This window comes from Haliaeetus albicilla, chromosome 29 (genome assembly GCF_947461875.1).
Source record: "Haliaeetus albicilla chromosome 29, bHalAlb1.1, whole genome shotgun sequence".
Taxonomy (NCBI): domain Eukaryota; kingdom Metazoa; phylum Chordata; class Aves; order Accipitriformes; family Accipitridae; genus Haliaeetus; species Haliaeetus albicilla.
Window position 1 is genome coordinate 3,618,773 of NC_091511.1, and position 21,047 is coordinate 3,639,819.

Consider the following 21,047-nt stretch of genomic DNA (forward strand, 5'->3'; position numbering starts at 1 on the left):
TGCCAGACAGGAGCCCCCCAGAACCAGCTTGACCCCCCCCAACTTGCTCCCCCAGTGGGACAGGGCCCCCCCCCCGGACCCCCGCTTATTCCCCACACAGAGGTGGGACCCCCCCCACGCTCCCATACCAGGGTAAGACCCCCCCCCCAAACCAGCCTGACCTCCCCCCGCACTCCCGCAGGGGGACAGGACCCCCCCCAAACCCCCCCCCCAGGATGGGACCCCCCAAAACCAGCCTGACCCCCCCACGTGCCCCCCCGGTGGGGTGAGACCCCCCCAGACGCCCCCTGTGGCCCCCCTGCCCCCCCCAGGGCTCAAGCTGAGGGGGGTCCTGCCCCCCACCATGGGGGTCCCCCCCGTCCCTCCTGTGCCCCCCCCCAGCTGAGGGAAAAACCAGGAAAAGGAGAAAAAAACGAAAAAAGGGGGAAAAAAACCACCAAAAAAAAAAGGAAAAAGAGGCGGGAAAACGGTGAATAAATGGAAAAAAACGCCGAGATTTGGGCAAAGTGCGGCGCTTCTGCCTGGCTGCTTGGGGGGCAGGGGTCACGGGGTCGGGGGTCAGGGGTCACGGGACCCTCCCGGTGTCACCGCGGGCGCGTGTCCCCCGCGGGGCCCGTGTGACCCCGCCTCCCCGTAACGACACTTCCGCTCCCCGCCGGAAGTGCTCTCTCGGCCAGGGGGCGGGGAAGGAGCCGAAGTGGAGCCGAGCGGCGGCGGAAACTGCCGAAGGGGCGACCCGCGGGGCGGGGCCAGCCCGCCGGAAGTCGCCTGGGCGGAAGCGGAAGCGCGGCCGAGGTGGCGGCCGGACGGTACCGAGCCGTGCAGGGAGGCTCTCCCAGCCCTCACCGGGAAGGGCGGAGGCGGCGGGACCCCGCCGGGGCGGCGGGACGCGGTTGTTCCTTCCCGTTCCGGTGCCGAGGCGCGGAGCGGCGGCCGGAAGTCAGTGAGGTCCCCCGCCGGAAGTGGCGTACAGCGTGGCGGAAGAAACCTGAGGAGAGCCGAGCTCTTCCGGAAAGAAGCGTAGCGGGGAGAGCCGAGCGCCGCCGGAAAGCGCCGAGCGCCGCCGGAACGAGCCGAGCGCCGCCGGAAAGGGCCGAGCGCCGCCGGAACGGGCCGAGCGCCGCCGGAACGAGCCGAGCGCCGCCGGAAAGGGCCGAGCGCCGCCGGAACGAGCCGAGCGGTGCCGGAACGGGCCGAGCGTCGCCGGAAAGGGCCGAGCGTCGCCCGAGGAGCCCCGAGCGGCGGCCGGAAGCTGCCGAGCGCGGGGCCGGAAGTGGCCGAGCGTTGCCGAGCGGGGGGACGGTGCCGCCGCGGCCTGCGCGGGGGTCGGAGCCGGGAACGGGGCCGGGGCCGAGGCCGAACCGGGAACCGGGAGCGGGACCGGGACTGGAGCCGGGGCCGCCGCCGCCATGTCGGACTTCGACGAGTTCGAGCGGCAGCTCAACGAGAACAAACAAGGTACCGGCGGGGGCGGCGCCCCGCCCCCACCGCGCCGCCGCCGCCCCTCCCCCACCCGCCGCCGGGACCGCCCCGCCCCCACCCGGGCCTTGGGGGGGGGGCCCCTGCCCCCCCTTTGGGGTATAACCCCCCTATGGGGTGCTCCCTGGGGCGGGGGGGGGGGCTGCCTCGGTCCCCTGCGGGGGCTGCACCCCCCATCGCCCCCATTGGGGGTCTCTGCCCCCCCCACCCCGGGTCCTCCCTTTGAGGGGGGGCTCCCCCCCCCGTTCCCCATAAGAGGGGGCTCCCTGCCCCCCTAGGCTGTGCTCCCTTCGGGGGGCCCCCCCCCAGCAATTCCTCACCCCCCCCAGCAATTCCTCACCCCCCCCCCCCGCTTTGGTGCCTGGGGGGGGGGGTCGCGGTGCCCCCCACCCCCGGTTGCTGACCCCCCCACCTTATTTTGGGGTGTCCTGGGAGGGGGGCAGTCCCCCCCTCCATAAGCTGCCCTCCCCACCATGTGCTCCCCCCCACGCGGGTCCCTGTGCTCCCCCCACCCCGAGGGGATGGGGACACCCAGCCCGCACTAGTGGGGGGGTGCCAGGCCTGGGGGGGTGGGGTGCTGCCTCCGGGAGGGGCGGGGGGGTTGGGTGGCTGCTGACCCCCCACCTAACGCCCCCCCCCCCCCCCCACTTTGTGTGTGTGTCCCCCCAGAACGTGACAAGGAGAACCGGCACCGGAAGCGCAGCCACAGCCGCTCCCGCAGCCGGGACCGGAAACGCCGGAGCCGCAGCCGGGACCGAAGGAACCGGGATCAACGCAGCGTCTCCGCGACCGCCGGCGGCGCCGGTATCGCCCCTACACCTGGGACCGCTTTTTGGGTGGGGGGGGCAGCGGGTTTGTGACTCCTCCATCTTAATTAGAGGAGGGGGTCAGTTACGGCACCCACTGTAACAGGGTGTCCTTTTTCTTGTAGGTCACCCCTGAGCCTTTCGGGACCCCTGAGGTGAGTCTGGGATGGTCTGTTAGTGGGGGGGGGGGCACAGGGGGATGCTCAGCCCCCTGCCTCACCCCCACTGTGCCCCCCCCCCCCTCCACCAGCCGCTCCCCCCGCCATGAGAAAAAGAAGAAGATCCGCAAGGTACTGGGACGTGCCGCCCCCCGGCTTCGAGCACATCACCCCCATGCAGTATAAAGCCATGCAAGGTGTGTGCCCGCTCCCCCGGGCCCCTCCCCAAGCCCCCCCAGAACCCCCCCCCCGGCCCTGACGGTGCCCCCTTCCCCTCCTCCCTCCGTTTTCCAGCCGCGGGGCAGATCCCGGCCACGGCGCTGCTGCCCACCATGACCCCCGACGGTTTGGCCGTCACCCCCACGCCGGTGCCGGTGGTGGGCAGCCAGATGACGCGGCAGGCCCGGCGCCTCTACGTCGGCAACATCCCCTTCGGCATCACCGAGGTATTTGGGGGGGTGGGCAGGAGCGAGGCGGGGGGGGGGGGGGGCAGGATTTGGCACCCGGCGCCATTTCGGGGCTGAGGGGTTGGGGACGCCGATGGAGGAGCCCCTCCTGCGACGAGACGGAGCCTTCAGCCCCCCGCTGCCTGGTGGGGGGTGCACCGCCTCCCCCTCACTTTTGTTTCTGTTGTGTCCCTCCCTTTTTTCTTTTATGCCCCCTCCCATTTTAGGAAGCCATGATGGATTTCTTCAATGCCCAGATGCGGCTGGGGGGGCTGACCCAGGCACCGGGAAACCCCGTCCTGGCCGTGCAGATCAACCAGGATAAGAATTTCGCCTTTTTGGAGGTAAAACGGGGTTCAAGGTGTGCTGGGGAGGGGGGCATGGTGCCCGCGAGGGGGTCGCTAAGGCATGTGTCCCCCCCCAGTTCCGCTCGGTGGACGAAACCACGCAGGCGATGGCCTTCGACGGGATCATCTTCCAAGGGCAGTCGCTGAAGATCCGTCGCCCCCACGACTACCAGCCGCTGCCCGGCATGTCGGAGAATCCCTCTGTCTACGTGCCGGGTGAGTGGAGGGGGCCCCAAAACCCCCCAGGACCCCCCCACACCTTGATAGGGCAGCTGACAGGGGGGCACACAGTGCTGGGAACCCTCTTCATAGATTGGGGTTCCATTACCGTAGACCGTTCTTTCTTTGAGGGGGGAACAGAATGGCTGTGGGCCCCCCTGGGGCTCTCCTCCCTTTTGGGGTGAGCTGGTTCCCCCCCCAACAAAGGGGATTTGGAAGGGGGTGGCTGCTGCAAGGTGCCCCCCCGTTTTTTGGTATGAGCTATTTTGTTTCCAAAATGTATTTGTAGACAGGGGAGTATTTTTGGGGTGCCCCTTTTCCGGCCATACCGGAGCTCCCCCCAGTGCTGGTTTGGTCCTGGGGGGCCCCCCCATGCCCCCCCAACTCACAGCCCTGTGCTCCCCACCCCAGGCGTCGTCTCTACGGTGGTGCCTGACTCCGCTCACAAGCTTTTCATCGGGGGTCTCCCCAACTACCTGAATGATGACCAGGTGAGAAGGGGGGATGACCCTAGAGCCCCCCTGCCAACTTGGGGGGGGTGTCACAGTGGAGGAGGAGTGGGGGAACCCCGTTTCTCTTCTCAGCTGAGTTTTCCGTTGATGGGGGCAGGAATTGGGGGAAGAGGCGGGGAGGCAGTGCCCAGGATCCCCATGGTGTTTCAGGGTGGGATTCCCAATGCCGTGGGGGGGGGTCCTGGTGTTGGGGGGGGATGTCCTAGAGCTGCCACACACCCCCAGTTGTGCCCCCCCCCCAGGTGAAGGAGCTGCTGACATCCTTCGGGCCGCTGAAAGCCTTCAACCTGGTGAAGGACAGCGCCACCGGCCTCTCCAAGGGCTACGCCTTCTGCGAGTACGTCGACATCAACGTCACCGACCAGGTACCTCCAAAACCCCACTTTGGGGACCCCAAAACCCCCGTGACCCCCCCCCCCCGGGTATTTCTAGGGCTTTTTGTGCCCAAAACGCCCCTAAAATATGCCCCAAAAGTCAGTGGGGAGATGCTGCTAAGTTTGGGGACCCCCCTGATGGTTTTGGGGACCCCCTCCCCAGCCACTCGGGATGCCCCGGGGGGGCTGCATGCATCATTTCTGCTTCTCAAATCATTTGCCTTTTTGGGGGGTGGTAGGCAGAGCCAGGTCCCTCCAAAATTCTGCTCTAGGACAAAACAGGTGAACTCCATACTCTGAGCATCCCCCACACCTGCCACCGCACCCTCAGGGTCTCTCAGGGTGCCCCAAACTTGGTTGGGGGTCCCCCAAACCCCATGGTGACCCCCCTGTGTCCCCCCCCGTGTCGTTTTCCCTCTCCAGGCCATCGCTGGGCTCAACGGGATGCAGCTGGGTGACAAGAAGCTGCTGGTGCAGAGGGCCAGCGTGGGGGCCAAGAACGCCACCCTGGTGAGTGGGTGCCGGACGCCGGGGTCCCCCCCAGGGTGGGGAGGGGAGGGACGGATGCTGGGGTCCCCCCCCCCGGGGTGGGGGAAGAGCCTGGGTCCTGTTCTGAGAGGGAGAGAGGGACCTCCAGGATGCCTGGGTTCTTTTTTAGGGGGGTATGGGGGTGCCAGGACAACTTGTCCGTGTCCCCAGCGAGCCAGAGCGTCCTTGCGGGGGTCCGTGGGGGTGCCGGGATGCCTGGGTCCTTTCCTCGGGGGGGTCTAGGGGCACCAGGACACCTGGGTTATCTTCTGGGGGGGGCTGTTGGGTTGCCAGGATGGCTGGGTTCTCTGGAGGGGACCCTGGACACCGGGGTTCTCTTTAGGGGGGTGTGGGGGTCCCTGGGGAGGGGTATGGGGGCACCAGGACCCCTTGTCCCTGTGCCCAGCAAGCTGGGGTTCCCTGGGGGGAGCAGCCAGGACATTTGGGTTCTCTCCTGGGGGCTGTGAGGGTACCAGAACACCTTATCCCTGTCCCCAGCGTGCTGGGGGTCCCCAGGGGAACATGGGGGTGCCAGGATCTTTTGTCCCCATGGTCCGTGAACTGGGGGTGGGATGGGGGGATTGCCAGGAGGCCTTGTCCCCCTCCCAAGGGAGCTGGGGGTGTCCCTGGAGGGACGTGGAGGCACCAGGATGCCTCGTCCCCATCCCCAGCAAGCCAGGGGGTCTCCAGGGGTGTCTGGGGGCACCAGCACGCCTGGGTTCACTTCTGGGGGGGTGTGGGGGCACTGGGGCACCTTGTCCCCATCCCCAGGGAGCTGGGGGGGTCCGGGGGGGCTGTGGGGAAACTAGGACACCTGGGTCCTCTCGGGGGGTGCCAGCAGCTCTGGGTCCTTTCCCAGGGTAGCCTGGAGGTCCCGGGACCCCTTGTCCATGTTTCCAGTGATCTGGGGGGCTGTGGGGGGTGCCAGGACGCCTGGGTTCTCTCTTTTGGGCGGGAGCTGGGGAGCAGCCAGGACCCCTCGTCCCCGTCCCCAGTGAACTGGGGGGTCCCCGCAGCGGGGGGGCGGCCGGGAAACAGCCGGGATGCCCAGGTCCCATCCTGGGGGTGAAACGCGGGGACACCAGGACGCCTCGTCCCCATCTCTAGGGAGCTGGGGGGCATCCCCAGGGGGGTCTGGGGGACACCCCCCCGTGTCGGGGCGGGCGCAGCGGGGTCCCGTCACGCCCCCTAACCCCCCCGCTGTCGCCCCCCCCTCCTCCCCCCCCCCCCCCCCTTCACCAGAGCACGATAAACCAGACCCCGGTGACGCTGCAGGTGCCCGGGCTGATGAGCTCGCAGGTGCAGATGGGCGGCCACCCGACGGAGGTGCTGTGCCTGATGAACATGGTGCTGCCCGAGGAGCTGCTGGACGACGAGGAGTACGAGGAGATCGTGGAGGACGTGCGGGACGAGTGCGGCAAGTACGGCCTCGTCAAATCCATCGAGATCCCCCGGCCCGTCGACGGCGTCGAGGTGCCTGGATGCGGAAAGGTGGGAGACGGAGAAGGGGCCGGGGCGGGGGTGGTGGTGGTGCACGGGTGACCTGTGGGGATGGGGCAGGGGGACCAGGACAGCACCCAGGCACCCCAGTACCCCATGGGGGTGTAGCAGTGGGCACAAGGACAATTCCCAGACAGCCCAGAACCCCGTGGGGATGTAGCAGTGGGGACAGGGACAATTCCCAGACAGCCCAGAACCCCGTGGGGATGTAGCAGTGGGGACGAGGACAATTCCCAGACAGCCCAGAACCCCGTGGGGATGTAGCAGTGGGGACGAGGACAATTCCCAGACAGCCCAGAACCCCGTGGGGATGTAGCAGTGGGGACAGGGACAATTTCCAGACACTCCAGTACCCCATGGGGACAGGGACAGTGACTGGACACTCCAGTACCCCATGGGGACAGGGACAGTGACTGTGACTGGACACCCCAGTACCCCATGGGACATCGGAGTGGGGACGAGGACAGTACCCAGACACCCCAGTACCCCGTGGGGATGTAGCAGTGGGGACAGGGACAATTCCCAGACAGCCCAGAACCCCGTGGGGATGTAGCAGTGGGGACAAGGACAATTCCCAGACACCCCAGAACCCTGTGGGGACGTGGCAGTGGGGACGAGGACAGCACCCAGGCACCCCAGAACCCTGTGGGGACGTGGCAGTGGGGACAGGGACAATTTCCAGACACTCCAGTACCCCATGGGGACAGGGACAGTGACTGGACACTCCAGTACCCCATGGGGACAGGGACAGTGACTGGACACCCCAGTACCCCATGGGACATCGGAGTGGGGACGAGGACAGTACCCAGACACCCCAGTACCCCGTGGGGACGTGGCAGTGGGGACAGGGACAATTCCCAGACAGCCCAGAACCCTGTGGGGACGTGGCAGTGGGGACGAGGACAATTTCCAGGCACCCCAGTACCCATGGGGACATCGCAGTGGGGACGAGGGCAGCACCCACCCACCCCAGTACTCCGTGGGGATGGGGCAGGGGGATGAGGACAGCACCTACCCGCCCCAGTACGCCGTGGGGACATGGCAGTGGGGACAAGAACAATTTCCAGACACCCCAGAACCCCGTGGGGACAGGGACAGTGACTGGACACCCCAGTACCCCGTGGGGACGTGGCACTGGGGACAAGGACAATTCCCAGACGCCCCAGTACCCCGTGGGGAGAAGGACGGTGACTGGACACCCCAGTACCCATGGGGACATCGGAGTGGTGATGAGGACAGCACCCAGTCACCCCAGTACCCCGTGGGGACGTGGCACTGGGGACAAGGACAATTCCCAGACGCCCCAGTACCCCGCGGGGACAGGGACAGCGACTGGCCACCCCGTGGGGACGGCGCCAGCGCCCAGACACGAGGGGAACCCCGACACCAAAGCCCCCCCTGTGGAGGGGATGGTGCCTGCGCCCCGGGGTCCCTCGGGGGGGGGGGGCAGATGTGGGCCCCCCCCCCAACCCCGGTGTCCCTCGGAGGGGGGGCCGACGTGCAGCCCCAGGACTGGGGCAGCCCCACATGGGGGTTCCCCTTGGGTGGGGGGGTGATGGGGGGCAGCCGGATGCCTGGGTGACCCCCCCCTTAAAAAATTCTCGTCCCCCCCCCAGATCTTCGTGGAGTTCACCTCGGTCTTCGACTGCCAGAAGGCGATGCAGGGCCTGACCGGCCGCAAATTCGCCAACAGAGTCGTCGTCACCAAGTACTGCGACCCCGACTCCTACCACCGCCGCGACTTCTGGTAGCCCCCGGTGGGGGGGGGCCGGGCTGGGGGGGCCCCCCGTGCCCCCCCTACCCCCCCAGCCCCTTTTTGGTTTTCTTTTTTTTTTTTTTTTTTTTTTCTTTTCGGGGTTTTGTTTTTGTTTTTGTTTTTGTTTTTTTTCTCTCGTTTCGGCGGTTTCCCCCCCCCTTACCCCCCCAGTGCTGGTTTCTCGTCGTAGCGCTCGCCTCCCCTCCCTCCCTCCCTGCCCCCCCCTTCTGTGGCGTTTCGTATTGGCGAAAACGGGGGGGCCCCCCCTCCCCCCACCTCCGGCCCGGCCCCCCCCGTGTCATACGGAGTTGGGGGACCCCCCCCTCTCCCGCCGCCCCCCCCCTAATTAAACGATTTTTCCAATTCTCCGCGGTCTGCGTCTCGCTGGAGGAGGCCCCCCCTGCCCCATTTTGGGGATTGCCCCCCCCCGCTTCTGCATTTGTGGGGGGGCCACTGCTGTGGCCCAGGTGTCCGGATAATGCTGCTTTATTGAGCTGATTGGGGGGGGGGACAGACCCAGGGGTCCGGGGGGGCACCCAGGCGTCCTGGTGCAGCGGTGAGGTTGGGGGGGGGGTTTAGTAGGACCCCTCCCAGTGCTTGCAGCCCGGCCAGTTGGGGTCCTTGGGGGTGGCACCCCCCCCTGTGGGGACAGGGGGTCTCAGGTGGGGCCCCCAATCTGTAGGGACACCCCAAAACCTGCCCCCCCCCAGCTTCTGCCCTGGGGATTCCCCAGCTGCCCTCCAGGGACACCCCCCCCCCCTCAATTCCCCCTTTTTGGGACCCCCCCTTCCCTGGGGAGGCAGCCTGAGCCCTTCCCCACCCCCCGTGGATTTAGGGGGTGTCCACCCCCCCCCCCCATCCTTTAAGACATCCTCCGGATTTAGGGGCTGCCCCCAGCCCCCCCTCATTTTGGGGGGGTTCTCCAAACACCCCCCGCATTCAAGGGTGCCCCCAGCCCCTGTCCCCAGGGCGAACTCCCCCCCCCCTTGTTTCTGCCCCCCCCACCTTCAGACCCCTATGTAACCCCTGAATACAGGGGGACACCCCCCCCCAATTCCCCCTTTTTGGGACACCCCCTGAATTTGGGGACTCCCCCCACCCCTTTAATAGCCCCCCCCCACCTTGGTTTTGGGGCAGGGTGCCCCCCCCCTCACCTTCCACCAGGATCAGCAGCGAGGGGCTGGGTTGCGAGAGCCCCCCCGTCTTGGGGCTGTAGGTGCAGAAGTAGGCGCCCTCGTCGTGGGGGTGGAGGGGGCCGAGGGAGAAGGAGACGGCCCCCCCCCCTCGCCACCCACTGCTGCCCCACGGCCCCCCCGGGACCCCCCCGGTAGAGCTCGAAGGTGGCAGCCCCGGGGGGTCCCTTACAGACCACCGAGATGTTGGTCCCCTCCGGCACCGGCAGCGGCTGCAGCGGCGGCAGCGAGAGTTCAGGGGGGCCCAGGTCGGGGTCTGGGGGGTGCACAGGGATGGGGGGGGTCATGGGGTGGGGGGCACCAACCCCCCACCCCCCCGTGCCGTCCCCGGCGTGGTTCTTTGCTCACCGCTGACCACCACCTTCACGGCCTCGCTGATGGGGCCGGGGGGGCAGCGGCAGAAGTAGAGCCCGGCGGCGGCGCGGGTGGCGTTGGTGTCGAAGGTGACGAAGCCGCTGCCGGAGCTTTTGGTTTTCACCAGCTTCGCTTCGTTCCCGTGGAAAAGGTGGAATTCCGGCCCCGGGCAGAAGCACTGGAGGATGAGGGGGCTGCCCACCGCCACCCACAGCCCATCCCTGGGCATCAGCTGGGGGTGGCTCCGGGCTGGGAACATGGGGGGGACACGTTGGGGACCCCAGAGCTCTGGGGACGGGGATGGGGGGAACGTTGGGGACCCCAGAGCCCTGGGGACGGGGACACGGGGGGACGTTGGGGATCCTGGAGTTCTCTGGGATGGGGGGGACATTGGGGACCCCAGAGCCCTGGGGACGGGGACACGGGGGGACGTTGGGGATCCCGGAGTCCTGGGGATGGGGGGGACATTGGGGACCCCAGAGCCCTGGGGATGGGGACACGGGGGGACGTTGGGGATCCTGGAGTTCTCTGGGATGGGGGAGACATTGGGGACCCCAGAGCCCTGGGGATGGGGACACGGGGGGACGTTGGGGATCCTGGAGTTCTCTGGGATGGGGACAGGGAGGACACTGGGGACACTGGAGCTCTGGGGATGGGGACATGGGGGGACGTTGGGGACCCCCAAGCCCTGGGGACGGGGATGGGGGGGTCATTGGGGACCCCAGAGCCCTGGGGATGGGGACACGGGGGGACGTTGGGGACCCCCGAGCCCTGGGGACGGGGATGGGGAGGACACTGGGGACACTGGAGCTCTGGGGATGGGGACATGGCGGGACGTTGGGGACCCCAGAGCCTTGGGGATGGGGATGGGGGGACATTGGGGACCCCAGAGCCCTGGGCACAGGGACGGGGGGACACTGGGGACACTGGAGCCCTGGGGATGGGGACAGGGAGGACACTGGGGACACTGGAGCTCTGGGGATGGGGACACGGGGGGACATTGGGGACCCCAGAGCCCTGGGGACAGGGACAGGGGGACATTGGGGACACTGGAGCCCTGGGGATGGGGACACTGGGGACCCCAGAGCCCTGGGGATGGGGAACAGGGGGGACATTGGGATGGGGTGGGGGCTGCAGGACACAGACAGGGGGAACCCCCCCAGGGCTGTAGGGCACCGGGAGTGTGGGGACACGGGGGTCCAGGTGTGGTGGGACATGGCAGGAGGGGTCGGGGGGGGGGGGTGGATGGCCACCTTCATCCCCCCCAGCCCCACGGCGTGTTGTCCCCCCCCCACCCCGACACATCCCCCCCAGGTACTCACGGCCGAAGGCCCCGCACGGCGCCAGCACCCAGCAACCTGTTGGAGACAAAGCCGGGGGTGGGGGTTGACGGTGGCACCCACGTCCCCCCCACCCCAAATTCACCCCCCCGTGCCCCCGGCCCCACCAAGGAGGAGGAGGAGGAGGAGGACGTGGGTCCCCATGGCGCTGCCACAGCCCTGAATGCAGAAGTTGGGCCCGGCAGGAAGGGACAGGCTCAGCCTCCCCAAAACCGCTGGCCCCCCCTCCAAAACCGCTGCCCCACGGTGCCGCTGCTTCCCCCACCCTGTTCCATAGACCCCCCCCATAACTGCTCCCACCCTGCCCCGTGGGACCCCCATATCTGCCCCCCACCCTGCCCCATGGGACCCCCATAACTGCTCACCTCCACCCCAGAGACCCCCATAACTGCCCCCCCCGCCCCAGACCCCCATAACTGCCCCCACCCTGCCCCATGGGACCCACATATCTTCCTCCTCCATAGACCCCCATATCTGCCCCCCGCCCTGCCCCATGGGACCCCCATAAACTGCTCACCCCCAGCCCATAGACCCCTATAAGTGCCCCCCTGCCCCATAGACCCCCAATAACTGCCCCCCCGCCCCATAGATCCCCATAACTGCCCCCACCCTGCCCCATGGGACCCACATATCTTCCCCCCCACACCCCATAGACCCCCATAACTGCCCCCCCCGCCCCATGGGACCCCCATAACTGCCCCCAGAGACCCTCATAACTACCCCTACCCTGCCCCATGGGACCTACATATCTCCCCCCCAGCCCCACAGACCCCCATAACCGCCCCCCCCGCCCTCCCAGGGTCCCCCTCCTCCTCCTCTTCCCCCCTCCCCCCCCGTAGCAGCGCCGTTGCGCTTTGGGAAGGGATTGTCCCTTCCCGGCCGCCGTTCTCCCCCCCCCCCACCGCTTTGCTTTCCCATTGGATAACACCCGTGGGGTTTCTCGCTCCCATTGGTCGCCGCTGCTCAACTCCCCGCCTTCCCCCATCCTCCCTTCCACCCCGCGCCTCCGCCCCGCCCACTCGTCCTGTTGTCCCCGCCCCTTCCTCTCTCCCCGCGCCCCTACTGGCCCTACGCGCGACGTCACCGGAAGCGACGACCGGAAGTGAAGGCGCGGGAGGGGGGGGGAAGCTTCGGTGCGGGCGGCGCCGCCATTTTGGGAGCGCGGAGGCGCCGGTACCGATCGCTCCGGCCCGGCCCGGCCCGGCCCCGCCCGGGCTTGGGGGTGGCGGCGGCGCAGAGGCCGCGGGAGGCCCCGCCATGGCCGCCAACCTCGGGGACCAGCGAGCGCCGGAGTGGTGAGCGCCGGGGGGACGGGGGACAGAGGGCCGGTTCCCGGGGCGCGGCCCGCACTGACCCCCCCGCCCGCCCCGTTCCCGTCTCTCCTCAGGGCCCCCCAGTACGGGCTGGGAGCCGGCGGGGCGCGGGAGGGCGGCCTGGAGGCTCCGGCCCACGAGAACCCCGAGTGGGAGAAGGCGCGGCAGGCGCTGGCCAGTATCAGCAAAGCGGCGGCCGCCGGCGGCAAAAGCGCGGGGGGCGGCTCCGGGGGGGCCCAGGTGAGGGGGGGGGGTCCGGGGAAGGGGGGCTGGGGGTTCCTGGGGGGTGTAGAGAGGGGCTAGGGGGCTGTTTGGGGGGTGCAGGAGGGTGCCAGGGGGGTAGGAGAGGGGCTGGGGGGGGTCCTGGAGGGTCTTGGGGGGGGCAAAGGAGGGGGCTGGGGGGAGTTAGGAGGGTCCCGGGGGATAGAGGGGGGCTGGGGGGGCAGGGGAGGGAGCTGAGGGTGTTTGGGGGGTGCAGGAGGGTCCTGGAGGGGCAGGGGCTGGGGTTGGGGTGGGTGTTTGGAGGGTGTAGGAGGGTGCTAGGGAGGTAGAAGGAGTCTGGGGGGGTCCTGGGGGGGGCAGGGACGGGAGCTGGGGGTGTTTGGGGGGGTGCAGGAGGGTCCCAGGGAAGTAGAAGGGAGCTGGGGGGGGGGTCCTGGAGGGTCTTGGGGGAGGCAAAAGAGGGGGCTGGGGGGTGTTTGGAGGGTGCAGGAGGGTCCTAGGGAGGTAGAGAGGGGCTGGGGGGTCCTGGAGGGTCTTGGGGGGGGCAGATGAGGGTCCCAGGGGGTTGTTTGGGGGCTGGGAGGAGGAGTTTTCAGGGGACCAAGAGGGTGTTTAGGGGGCAGACGTGGGGGGGATGAGGGTTCTGGGGGGGGCCAAGGGCGCTCTGGAGGGTTCCTGGAGGATGGAGAGGGGCAGGGGAGGGTCCCGGGGGGGGGGTGAGGGGGGTTCTGGGGGTTTGGGGCTCCCCCCCCATCCCCTTGCTGAGCCTTCCTCCCCCCCCCAGTACTCCTCACCGCAGAGTGACCCCGGGCTGCAGCAGCAGCCCTACTACCAGTGGTACCAGCCCTACGGCGGCTACTACCCCTACGGCTACTACTACCCCATGGTGAGATGGGGGGGGGGCCGGGGGGTCCCCTCAGCTGTGGGGGGAGCGCTTGGGGGTCCCCCCCAGTGGGCGGGCAGGCGCAGGCGCCGACGTGGGTCTTGTTGCAGGGCGTCTACTCGGGGTACGGGGCGACGGCGGCAGCGGCACCCTACGGGACGGGGGGGGCCTACGCTGCCGCCCCCCAACAGCCCCCCACGCCCGGGCAGCAGAGCGGCCTCGGCCAGGTGAGGGGGGGGGGATGGGGAGAAGTGGGGGGCCCAGATACCTGGGACCCCCATGGGGCGGGTTTTGGGGGGCCCAGAATCCTGGGACACCCCCCCATCCCCTCTTTGCCCCCCCCCCCACAGCAGCCACCGGTGCCGGGCCTGGACGAGGCGTCTCCCTACGGCAGCCCCCAGCCCCAACTGCCCCCCGCCGCCCCCCCGCAGCCCCCCCCGCCCCACAGCGCCCACCCCCTGGGCGGGGCAGGGGGGTCCACGACGGCGGGGGGGGGTGGGGGGGGTGGGGCGACCCCACCCAGCGCCACCGCCCCGTACCCCCCCCACGGCTACGGCGAGGGGCCCAGCCCCGGCCCCAAGGGCAAGAAGGGGCAGCAGCTCTGGAGCCGAATGAAGCGTAAGAACCTTCCCCCCCCGCCCCGGGGACCTCAAATTGGGGGCTGGGGGGGCCCAGGGGAGGAGGGGGGGGCTGTCAGGGAGGGGACTGGAGTGGTGGGGGATGTTCTCAGGAATTGCCTTAAAACCAGGGGGAGCTGTGACCCCCCCCTCACCCCTGGTCTCCCATTGCTCAAAATTCCCCAACCCCAAAAGTCCCCCAAACCCCAAATTCCTCCCCAAAACACGCCCCACGCTCCCCCCCGGCCCCCAAACTCAGTCCCCAAAACCCCAACTTCCCCCAAAACACACTACCCACCCGCGCTTTCCCCCCAAAACTCACCCAAATGCCTCCAAAAGACACCACCACCCACCCAGAACCCCAAATTCCCCCCAAACCACCCCCCAGCCCCCCCCTCACCCCTTTTTTCTCCCTCTTCCCCCCCCCTCAGAAGCCCCCGGCGCCGGCGGCCTCAAGTTCAACCTCCCCAAACGCCCCTTCGTCCTGACCACCCCCAGCTTCGGGGCCGGGGAGCAGCGCGGCAGCAGCGGCGGTGGCGGCGGCGGCAGCGGTTTCGGGGGGCAGTCGGGCCCCGACAAACACCACGGCCACGGGTGAGGGAAGACGGATGAATTTGGGGAGGGGGGGGCACGCTGGGTACCCCAAAACCGCGGCAGGTTCGCCGTGGGGCAGCACGCGGTGGGTTTTCGCCGCGATAGATCGCTTTATGGGGGGCTGAGCCCCGCTTGGTGATGTCTGCCTGCCCCGCTGAGCCCCCCAGCACCCCTCTGACCCCCCCCGCGCCCCCCACCCCCAACAGGGGGAAGCCGGAGGACTGGCCCCAGGACATGAAGGAATACGTCCAGCGTTGCTTCACCGCCTGCGAGTCGGAGGAGGACAAGGACCGGACGGAGAAGCTGCTGAAAGAAGTGCTGCAGGCGCGGCTGCAGGACGGCACCGCCTACACCATCGACTGGAGCCGCGAGCCGCTGCCGGGGTGAGCCCCACGCCGCAGAGAGACCCCCAAAATGGGGGGGGGGACACACACGCAAAGAGGCAAGCTCATCCTCCCTCCTCCTTTTCCTCTTCCCTGCAGGCTGAACCGGGACAGCGTCACCGAGAGCCCCAAAAAGAAGCGCTGGGAGGTGCCGGCTCTGCACCCCCCCCGGCCAGCGGCAGGCTCGGGGCTGTCGCAGCCCCCTCCCCAACGCGGCGCCGGCACCGGGGGGTCCACCCTGGGACCCCCACCCCAACGCGGCGGCGGCACTGGCGCCGGCCGGGCTCGCGGTAACGGCTTCCCCACCAAATTTGGCAACCGCAACGTCTTCATGAAGGAGAACAGTTCCTCCTCCAGCGCCGGCTCCCGGTCCCGATCCCGGTCCTCTTCCCGCTCACCCGGACGGCATTTCCGACGCAGGTGGGGGGCAAAAGGGACCCTCCCGTCACCCCCAATCCCCACCCCCTCCCCGGCACCCCCTCGCCTCGGTCCCAGGAGGTGCTGGGCGGCTGTGCCGGGGTGGGTGGATGTTGGAGGGTCTGTTTGGGGGTCCCCCCAGCTCCCTGCTCCGCTCTCCCCGCAGCGATTCCCACTCGGATTCGGACAGTTCCCTCTCCGGCGCCGAGAGCCGGCTGGGCGCCCGCCGGGCTCCCCCCAAAACCCGCGGCCGGGGGGGGCACGTGGAACGCGGCCGCATGCGGATGCAGCGGGGGAAAAGGTACCTGGGGGGGGTAACCGGGACCAGTTTGGGGCTCCCCAGTGCGGGGCAGAGCTCGGGGTCGGGGTCTCCAGATTTTGTGCCTGATGGAAACGCCTGTTTCTGCCCCAAAACGCCCCCTCCCCCAGGCATGACCAGGGTCCCTCCAAGCGCAACCGCAAGCGCCCGGCGATGGACTACGAGGACCCCGAGAAGGAATTCAAGAAGCAGCGACGAGCGGCGCGTTTCCAACCCGGGCACCCCAAAAAGCTGCGGCCGGAGCCCCTCGTCCTCCCCCTGGGGGGGTCCGACCCCCCCGGCTCCTCCGAGGGCCTCGACTGGAACGAGCTGAAGATCCTGGGGACCTGCCAGGACGTCACCAAGCACTACCTGCGCCTCACCTGCGCCCCCGACCCCTCCACCGTCCGCCCCGTCTCGGTCAGCGCCTGTCCGTCCATCCCCCAGGGACCCCAGGGTGGGGAGGGGGCCGTTCTGACCCCCCCCCCCCCAAATTTTCTCTCCTCGTTCAGGTGCTGAAGAAGTCGCTGAGTCTGGTAAAGTCTCACTGGAAGGAAAAGCAGGATTACGCCTTTGCCTGCGAGCAGATGAAATCCATCCGCCAGGACCTTACGGTGAGACCCCCCCTGACACCAGGCGGGGGGGTGCTGGGTGTTCTGGGGGGTCTCCCAGACATTTGGGGCTCTCCTGGACCTTTTGGGGTCTCCCAGGTCTTTTGGGAGAGTCCCCTGGGGCTTTTGATGGGTCTGCTAGAGCTTTTGGGGGCGACTCCCCCAGGCCTTTTAGGGGGGGGGTCTCACGGATTTTTGGGTGGTCGCCCAGGCCTTATGGAGGTCTCCTGGATTTTGGGGTGTCTCTGCGGGGCAGAAGGTTCCCCCCCATCACCTCTCCCCCCAACCCCTTCTCGCAGGTCCAGGGCATCCGCACCGAGTTCACGGTGGAGGTGTACGAGACGCACGCCCGCATCGCCCTAGAGAAGGTGGGTTTCGGGGGCGGCCCCGGGACCCCCCTGTGTCGTATTCCCCCCCTCCATGCCAGATCTGGCCCTGAGGGTCCCCCCCCGATCCCGGCAGGGTGACCACGAGGAGTTCAACCAGTGCCAGACGCAGCTCAAGTCTCTCTATGCCGAGAACCTGCCCGGCAACGTGGGGGAGTTCACCGCTTACCGAATCCTCTACTACATGTTCACCAGGAATTCGGGGGGTGAGCGGGGATGGGGCGGGGGCAGGGCACGATCCTGGGGACCCCTCCTGCTCGTGCTGGGGGGGCTTTAGGGGTGCTCCAAGGGCCCCCCCTATTTGCAGTGAGGGGATTTAGGTGTGCCCCAGGACCATCACCCCCTCCCTGTTCATGTTGAGTGGCTTTAGGGGAGCTTCAACCCCACTGGTCACGGTGGGGGGGCTTTAGGGGCACCCCAAGACCCCCATGTTAAAATTGAGGGGCTTTAGGGGCACCCCAAGACCCCCATGTTAAAATTGAGGGGCTTTAGAGGTGCCCAAAGATGCCCATGTTAAAAAATGAGTGGTTTTAGGGGTGCCCCAAGACCCCCCCATTTGCTGTGAGTTGCCTTAGGGGAGCCCCAGGACCCCCACATTCCTGTTAAGGGACTATAGGGGAGCCCCAAGACCCCCCTGCCCTTGCCCTCAGTGGCTTTAGGGCTGCCCCCAGCCCCCCACATCCACAACGAGGGAATTAAGGGCACCCAAAGACCCCCCCCCTTTTCTCACCGAGGGGCTCCAGGGGTCTCCAACCCCCCCCCAGCTCACAGCAAGGGGCTTTAGGGGAGCTCTAAGCCCCCCACCTCGGTCTTGGGGCTCTTTAGGGGAGCTCTAAACCCCCCCCACCTTGGTCTTGGGGCTCTTTAGGGGAGCTCTAAACCCCCCCACCTTGGTCTTGGGGCTCTTTAGGGGAGCTCTAAACCCCCCCACCTTGGTCTTGGGCTCTTTAGGGGAGCTCTAAACCCCCCCACCTTGGTCTTGGGGCTCTTTAGGGGAGCTCTAAACCCCCCCACCTCGGTCTTGGGCTCTTTAGGGGAGCTCTAAGATCCCCCACCTTGGTCTTGGGGCTCTTTAGGGGAGCTCTAAACCCCCCCACCTTGGTCTTGGGCTCTTTAGGGGAGCTCTAAACCCCCCCACCTTGGTCTTGGGCTCTTTAGGGGAGCTCTAAACCCCCCCACCTTGGTCTTGGGGCTCTTTAGGGGAGCTCTAAACCCCCCCACCTTGGTCTTGGGCTCTTTAGGGGAGCTCTAAACCCCCCCACCTTGGTCTTGGGGCTCTTTAGGGGAGCTCTAAACCCCCCCCACCTTGGTCTTGGGGCTCTTTAGGGGAGCTCTAAACCCCCCCACCTTGGTCTTGGGCTCTTTAGGGGAGCTCTAAGATCCCCCACCTTGGTCTTGGGGCACTTTAGGGGAGCTCTAAACCCCCCCACCTTGGTCTTGGGGCTCTTTAGGGGAGCTCTAAACCCCCCCACCTTGGTCTTGGGGCACTTTAGGGGAGCTCTAAACCCCCCCACCTTGGTCTTGGGCTCTTTAGGGGAGCTCTAAACCCCCCCACCTTGGTCTTGGGCTCTTTAGGGGAGCTCTAAACCCCCCCACCTTGGTCTTGGGCTCTTTAGGGGAGCTCTAAACCCCCCCACCTTGGTCTTGGGCCCTTTAGGGGAGCCCCAAGACCCCCCCCGTTGCCCTCCGTGGCTTTAGGGCTGCCCCGATCCCCGCCGTGTTCGCACCGAGGGTCTCCGGGATGCGCCCCCTCCCTCACCACGTGTGTCCCCCCCCCAGACCTGACGACGGAGCTGGCCTACCTGACGCCGGCGCTGCGGGGGGACGCCTGCGTGGCGCACGCCCTGGCCCTCCGCGCCGCCTGGGCCCTGGCCAACTACCACCGGTTCTTCCGCCTCTACCGCGCCGCCCCCCCCATGGCCGCCCGCCTCATCGACAAGTTCGCCGAGCGGGAGCGACGGGCGGCCCTCAAGGCCATGATCAAAACGTATGTGGGGCCGCCGGGGGGGGTCCCGCGCCCCCCCGGCTGGGGGGCGGGGGGAGAAGGTTGGGGGACCGGGGGGGTTATGGGGCAGGGGGTTGGGGTGGGGGGGAGAGCAGGAGCCGGACCCCCGTAGCGGCGGTGCAGGTGAGTCGTGCGGGGCGGTGGGGAGGGGGGGTGGGTGGGGTGAGCCCCCCCATTTCTGCCCCCCACCGGGGCTCAGAGAGGGGTAAAAGCCCCAATTCCACCACACGCCGGGGCTGGGAATGTCCAAACCCCCCATCTCTGCCCCATGGCAAGGTTGGGGGAGTCCAAACCCCCCCACCTGCCTTACACGAGGGGTGGCTGAAACCCCCCCCCCCCAGGTCCTGCCCCACATCAAGGCTGGGGGTACGCAACCCCCGGCTCTGCCCCACGCTGGGGCTGGGGGGTCCCTCTGTACCACCCCGCAGTGGGGCAGGACAGGGCTCCTCGTTTCACCCCTGTGGGGCTCTGAATCCCTCCCCCCCCCGTGTCACCCCGTCTGACCCCCATGGGGCCACAACCCCCAGCTGGGGCTGTGCCCCCCCTGCCGCCCCAGTGGGGCCACGTCCTCCGTGTCAGGGCCGTGTTCCCCCTCACCCGCTTATGGGGCTGTGTACCCACTTATGGGGCGGTGCACCCCATTTATGGGCCAGTTATGGGGCAGTGCACCCCGTTTACGGGGCAGTGCACCCACTTATGGGGCGGTGCACCCCATTTATGGGCCAGTTACGGGGCTGTGCACCCACTTATGGGGCAGTGCACCCAGTTATGGGGCGGTACACCCCATTTATGGGCCAGTTATGGGGCAGTGCACCCCGTTTATGGGGCGGTGCACCCAGTTATGGGGCAGTGCACCCAGTTATGGGGCGGTACACCCCATTTATGGGCCAGTTATGGGGCAGTGCACCCCGTTTATGGGGCGGTGCACCCAGTTATGGGGCGGTACACCCCATTTATGGGCCAGTTATGGGGCTGTGCACCCCGTTTATGGGGCAGTGCACCCCAGTTATGGGGCAGTGCACCCCGTTTATGGGGCGGTGCACCCAGTTATGGGGCGGTGCACCCCATTTATGGGCCAGTTATGGGGCTGTGCACCCCACATATGGGGCGGTGCACCCACTTATGGGGCGGTGCACCCCATTTATGGGCCAGTTATGGGGCTGTGCACCCCACATATGGGGCGGTGCACCCCAGTTACGGGGCAGCGCACCCCGTTTATGGGACAGTGCCCCACTTATTGGGCTGTGCCCCCGTTTATGGCCCTGCGCACCCCCCCATGGGGCCACATCCCCCCCCCCCCCATCCCCGTCCCCCCTCTGGGCCCACGTCCCCCTCACCGGGACCACGTTCTCCCCTCACCATGGGCACCCCACGCCCCCCCCCTCGCGTCCCCCCCCCCGCTGCCGTGTCTCTGTTCTTGATCTCCTTCTCTCCCCAGCTTCCGCCCGGCGCTGCCCACCGCCCTGGTCGGGGCCGCGTTGGCCCTCGACTCCCCCGAGAGCTGCCGGCTCTTCCTGGCCGCGCTGCCCCTCTCCTTCACCGGCCCCGACGCCGCCGCCATCGACTGCAAGCAGAGCTTGGCGGTCCTGGCTCACTTCTGACCCCCCCGGAGAGGGCTGGGGGGGGGGCGACAGACGCCAGAACCGACGACGAACGACGGTTGGGGGCGGGGGGGGGGGTGTCCCGTCACCCCCACGCAACTCCTCGCAGCCACCCCCCTCCCCCAGCAGCCGCAGAGTTGGGGGGGGGAAGAAGGTGGGGGGGGGTGGCAGACACGCACACGCACCCCCCCGTAACTTTCTCTTTCGGTCCCGGCAGGAGGGAGCCGCCAGTGATGGAGGGGGGGGTGGGAAATTGGGGAGGGGGCGGCGGTGGGGGGAGGGGGAAATGTGTGTGTTGCAGCCCCCCTAGCCCCGGCGGGAAGGGGGGCTCCTGGGGGGGGGGGCCAAGCCGCCCGCCTGCCCCCCCCCACTAACCCTGTCTCAGTTTCTCTCTCTTCTTCCTGCTGCCGAGGTGGCCCGAGGTGTCGTCCGCCCCCCCCGACGCCGCGGCGGAGCCCCCGACTCACGGCGGCCCCCCGACCCACGGAGCCTCGACCCACGGAGCCCCCCCCCTCCCGCCCCAACCAACACCACAACGACTGCCTGGGGAGGGGCTCCCCCCCCCCCCACCGACGCACGGAGCCCCCCCCCCCGGAGCCCCGGGGGGGGGCTCAGGGACTCGCCAAGCTGGGACTGTGTCAGAGCCGCCGCCGCCTTTTCTCTCTCTTTGTTTTTTGATGCTCAAATTTCTTTTTTTGGTTCGTA

At 68.2% G+C, this 21,047-nt stretch overlaps 4 protein-coding genes across 7 annotated transcripts in view; 2 read left to right on the forward strand and 2 right to left on the reverse strand.

The window, feature by feature from the left end:
* LOC138682613 (zinc finger protein 581-like) overlaps positions 1 to 1,411 on the reverse strand; it is a 5,912-nt gene extending 4,501 nt beyond the window's left edge. The window contains exons 1-2 of the mRNA XM_069773883.1: positions 1,363 to 1,411; positions 847 to 988 (exon numbers count right to left, since the gene is read on the reverse strand). Of these exons, the coding sequence (XP_069629984.1) occupies positions 847 to 988; positions 1,363 to 1,411 (191 nt within the window). The remainder of the gene's footprint in view (positions 1 to 846; positions 989 to 1,362) is intronic.
* U2AF2 (U2 small nuclear RNA auxiliary factor 2) lies at positions 803 to 8,244 on the forward strand. Its single transcript, XM_069774217.1, is given in 13 exon segments — positions 803 to 1,458; positions 2,149 to 2,270; positions 2,273 to 2,331; positions 2,536 to 2,575; positions 2,577 to 2,640; positions 2,738 to 2,889; positions 3,117 to 3,233; positions 3,314 to 3,452; positions 3,867 to 3,946; positions 4,210 to 4,332; positions 4,765 to 4,851; positions 6,112 to 6,360; positions 7,986 to 8,244. Coding segments are annotated over 13 exon segments (1,416 nt in total). The 5' UTR covers positions 803 to 1,409; the 3' UTR covers positions 8,121 to 8,244.
* A 352-nt stretch (positions 8,245 to 8,596) lies between these two features.
* On the reverse strand, positions 8,597 to 11,289 carry LOC138682756 (protein diaphanous homolog 1-like). 2 transcript variants are annotated; one of them, XM_069774156.1, is made up of 5 exons: positions 11,124 to 11,289; positions 10,995 to 11,031; positions 9,667 to 9,921; positions 9,280 to 9,574; positions 8,597 to 8,765 (listed from the first exon to the last, which is right to left on the reverse strand). In XM_069774156.1, exons 1-5 carry the CDS (start codon positions 11,154 to 11,156, stop codon positions 8,612 to 8,614), a joined length of 774 nt encoding a protein of 257 aa, XP_069630257.1. In that variant the 5' UTR covers positions 11,157 to 11,289; the 3' UTR covers positions 8,597 to 8,611. The 2 variants fall into 2 exon arrangements, with proteins under 2 accessions (XP_069630257.1, XP_069630258.1); XM_069774157.1 differs by having other exon boundaries at positions 11,127 to 11,274.
* An 823-nt stretch (positions 11,290 to 12,112) lies between these two features.
* Positions 12,113 to 20,458, forward strand: LENG8 (leukocyte receptor cluster member 8). 3 transcript variants are annotated; one of them, XM_069774418.1, is made up of 15 exons: positions 12,113 to 12,307; positions 12,400 to 12,565; positions 13,332 to 13,433; positions 13,541 to 13,657; positions 13,784 to 14,048; positions 14,479 to 14,641; positions 14,848 to 15,024; positions 15,124 to 15,444; positions 15,584 to 15,742; positions 15,871 to 16,159; positions 16,252 to 16,353; positions 16,650 to 16,718; positions 16,813 to 16,942; positions 18,516 to 18,723; positions 20,180 to 20,458. In XM_069774418.1, the coding sequence occupies exons 1-15, from the start codon at positions 12,270 to 12,272 to the stop codon at positions 20,340 to 20,342; spliced, it is 2,469 nt and encodes an 822-aa protein (XP_069630519.1). In that variant the 5' UTR covers positions 12,113 to 12,269; the 3' UTR covers positions 20,343 to 20,458. The 3 variants fall into 3 exon arrangements, with proteins under 3 accessions (XP_069630519.1, XP_069630518.1, XP_069630520.1); XM_069774417.1 differs by having other exon boundaries at positions 13,781 to 14,048; positions 20,180 to 20,456; XM_069774419.1 differs by having other exon boundaries at positions 13,781 to 14,048; positions 15,608 to 15,742; positions 20,180 to 20,455.
* Positions 20,459 to 21,047: the final 589 nt, after the last annotated feature.

Bases quoted from the DNA above. Each gene is read 5' to 3' on its own strand.
- LOC138682756 (XM_069774156.1), bottom strand. From the start codon at position 11,156: ATGGGGACCCACGTCCTCCTCCTCCTCCTCCTC. The intron at 9,922-10,994 runs GTGAGTACCTGG...CCATGTTCCCAG, and splicing joins GCCGTGCGGGGCCTTCGGCC to CCCGGAGCCACCCCCAGCTG. The intron at 9,575-9,666 runs GTGAGCAAAGAA...TGCACCCCCCAG, and splicing joins CGTGAAGGTGGTGGTCAGCG to ACCCCGACCTGGGCCCCCCT.
- LENG8 (XM_069774417.1), top strand. From the start codon at position 12,270: ATGGCCGCCAACCTCGGGGACCAGCGAGCGCCGGAGTG. The intron at 14,049-14,478 runs GTAAGAACCTTC...CCCCCCCCTCAG, and splicing joins GCTCTGGAGCCGAATGAAGC to AAGCCCCCGGCGCCGGCGGC. The intron at 15,445-15,583 runs GTGGGGGGCAAA...GGGTCCCCCCAG, and splicing joins GGACGGCATTTCCGACGCAG to CTCCCTGCTCCGCTCTCCCC.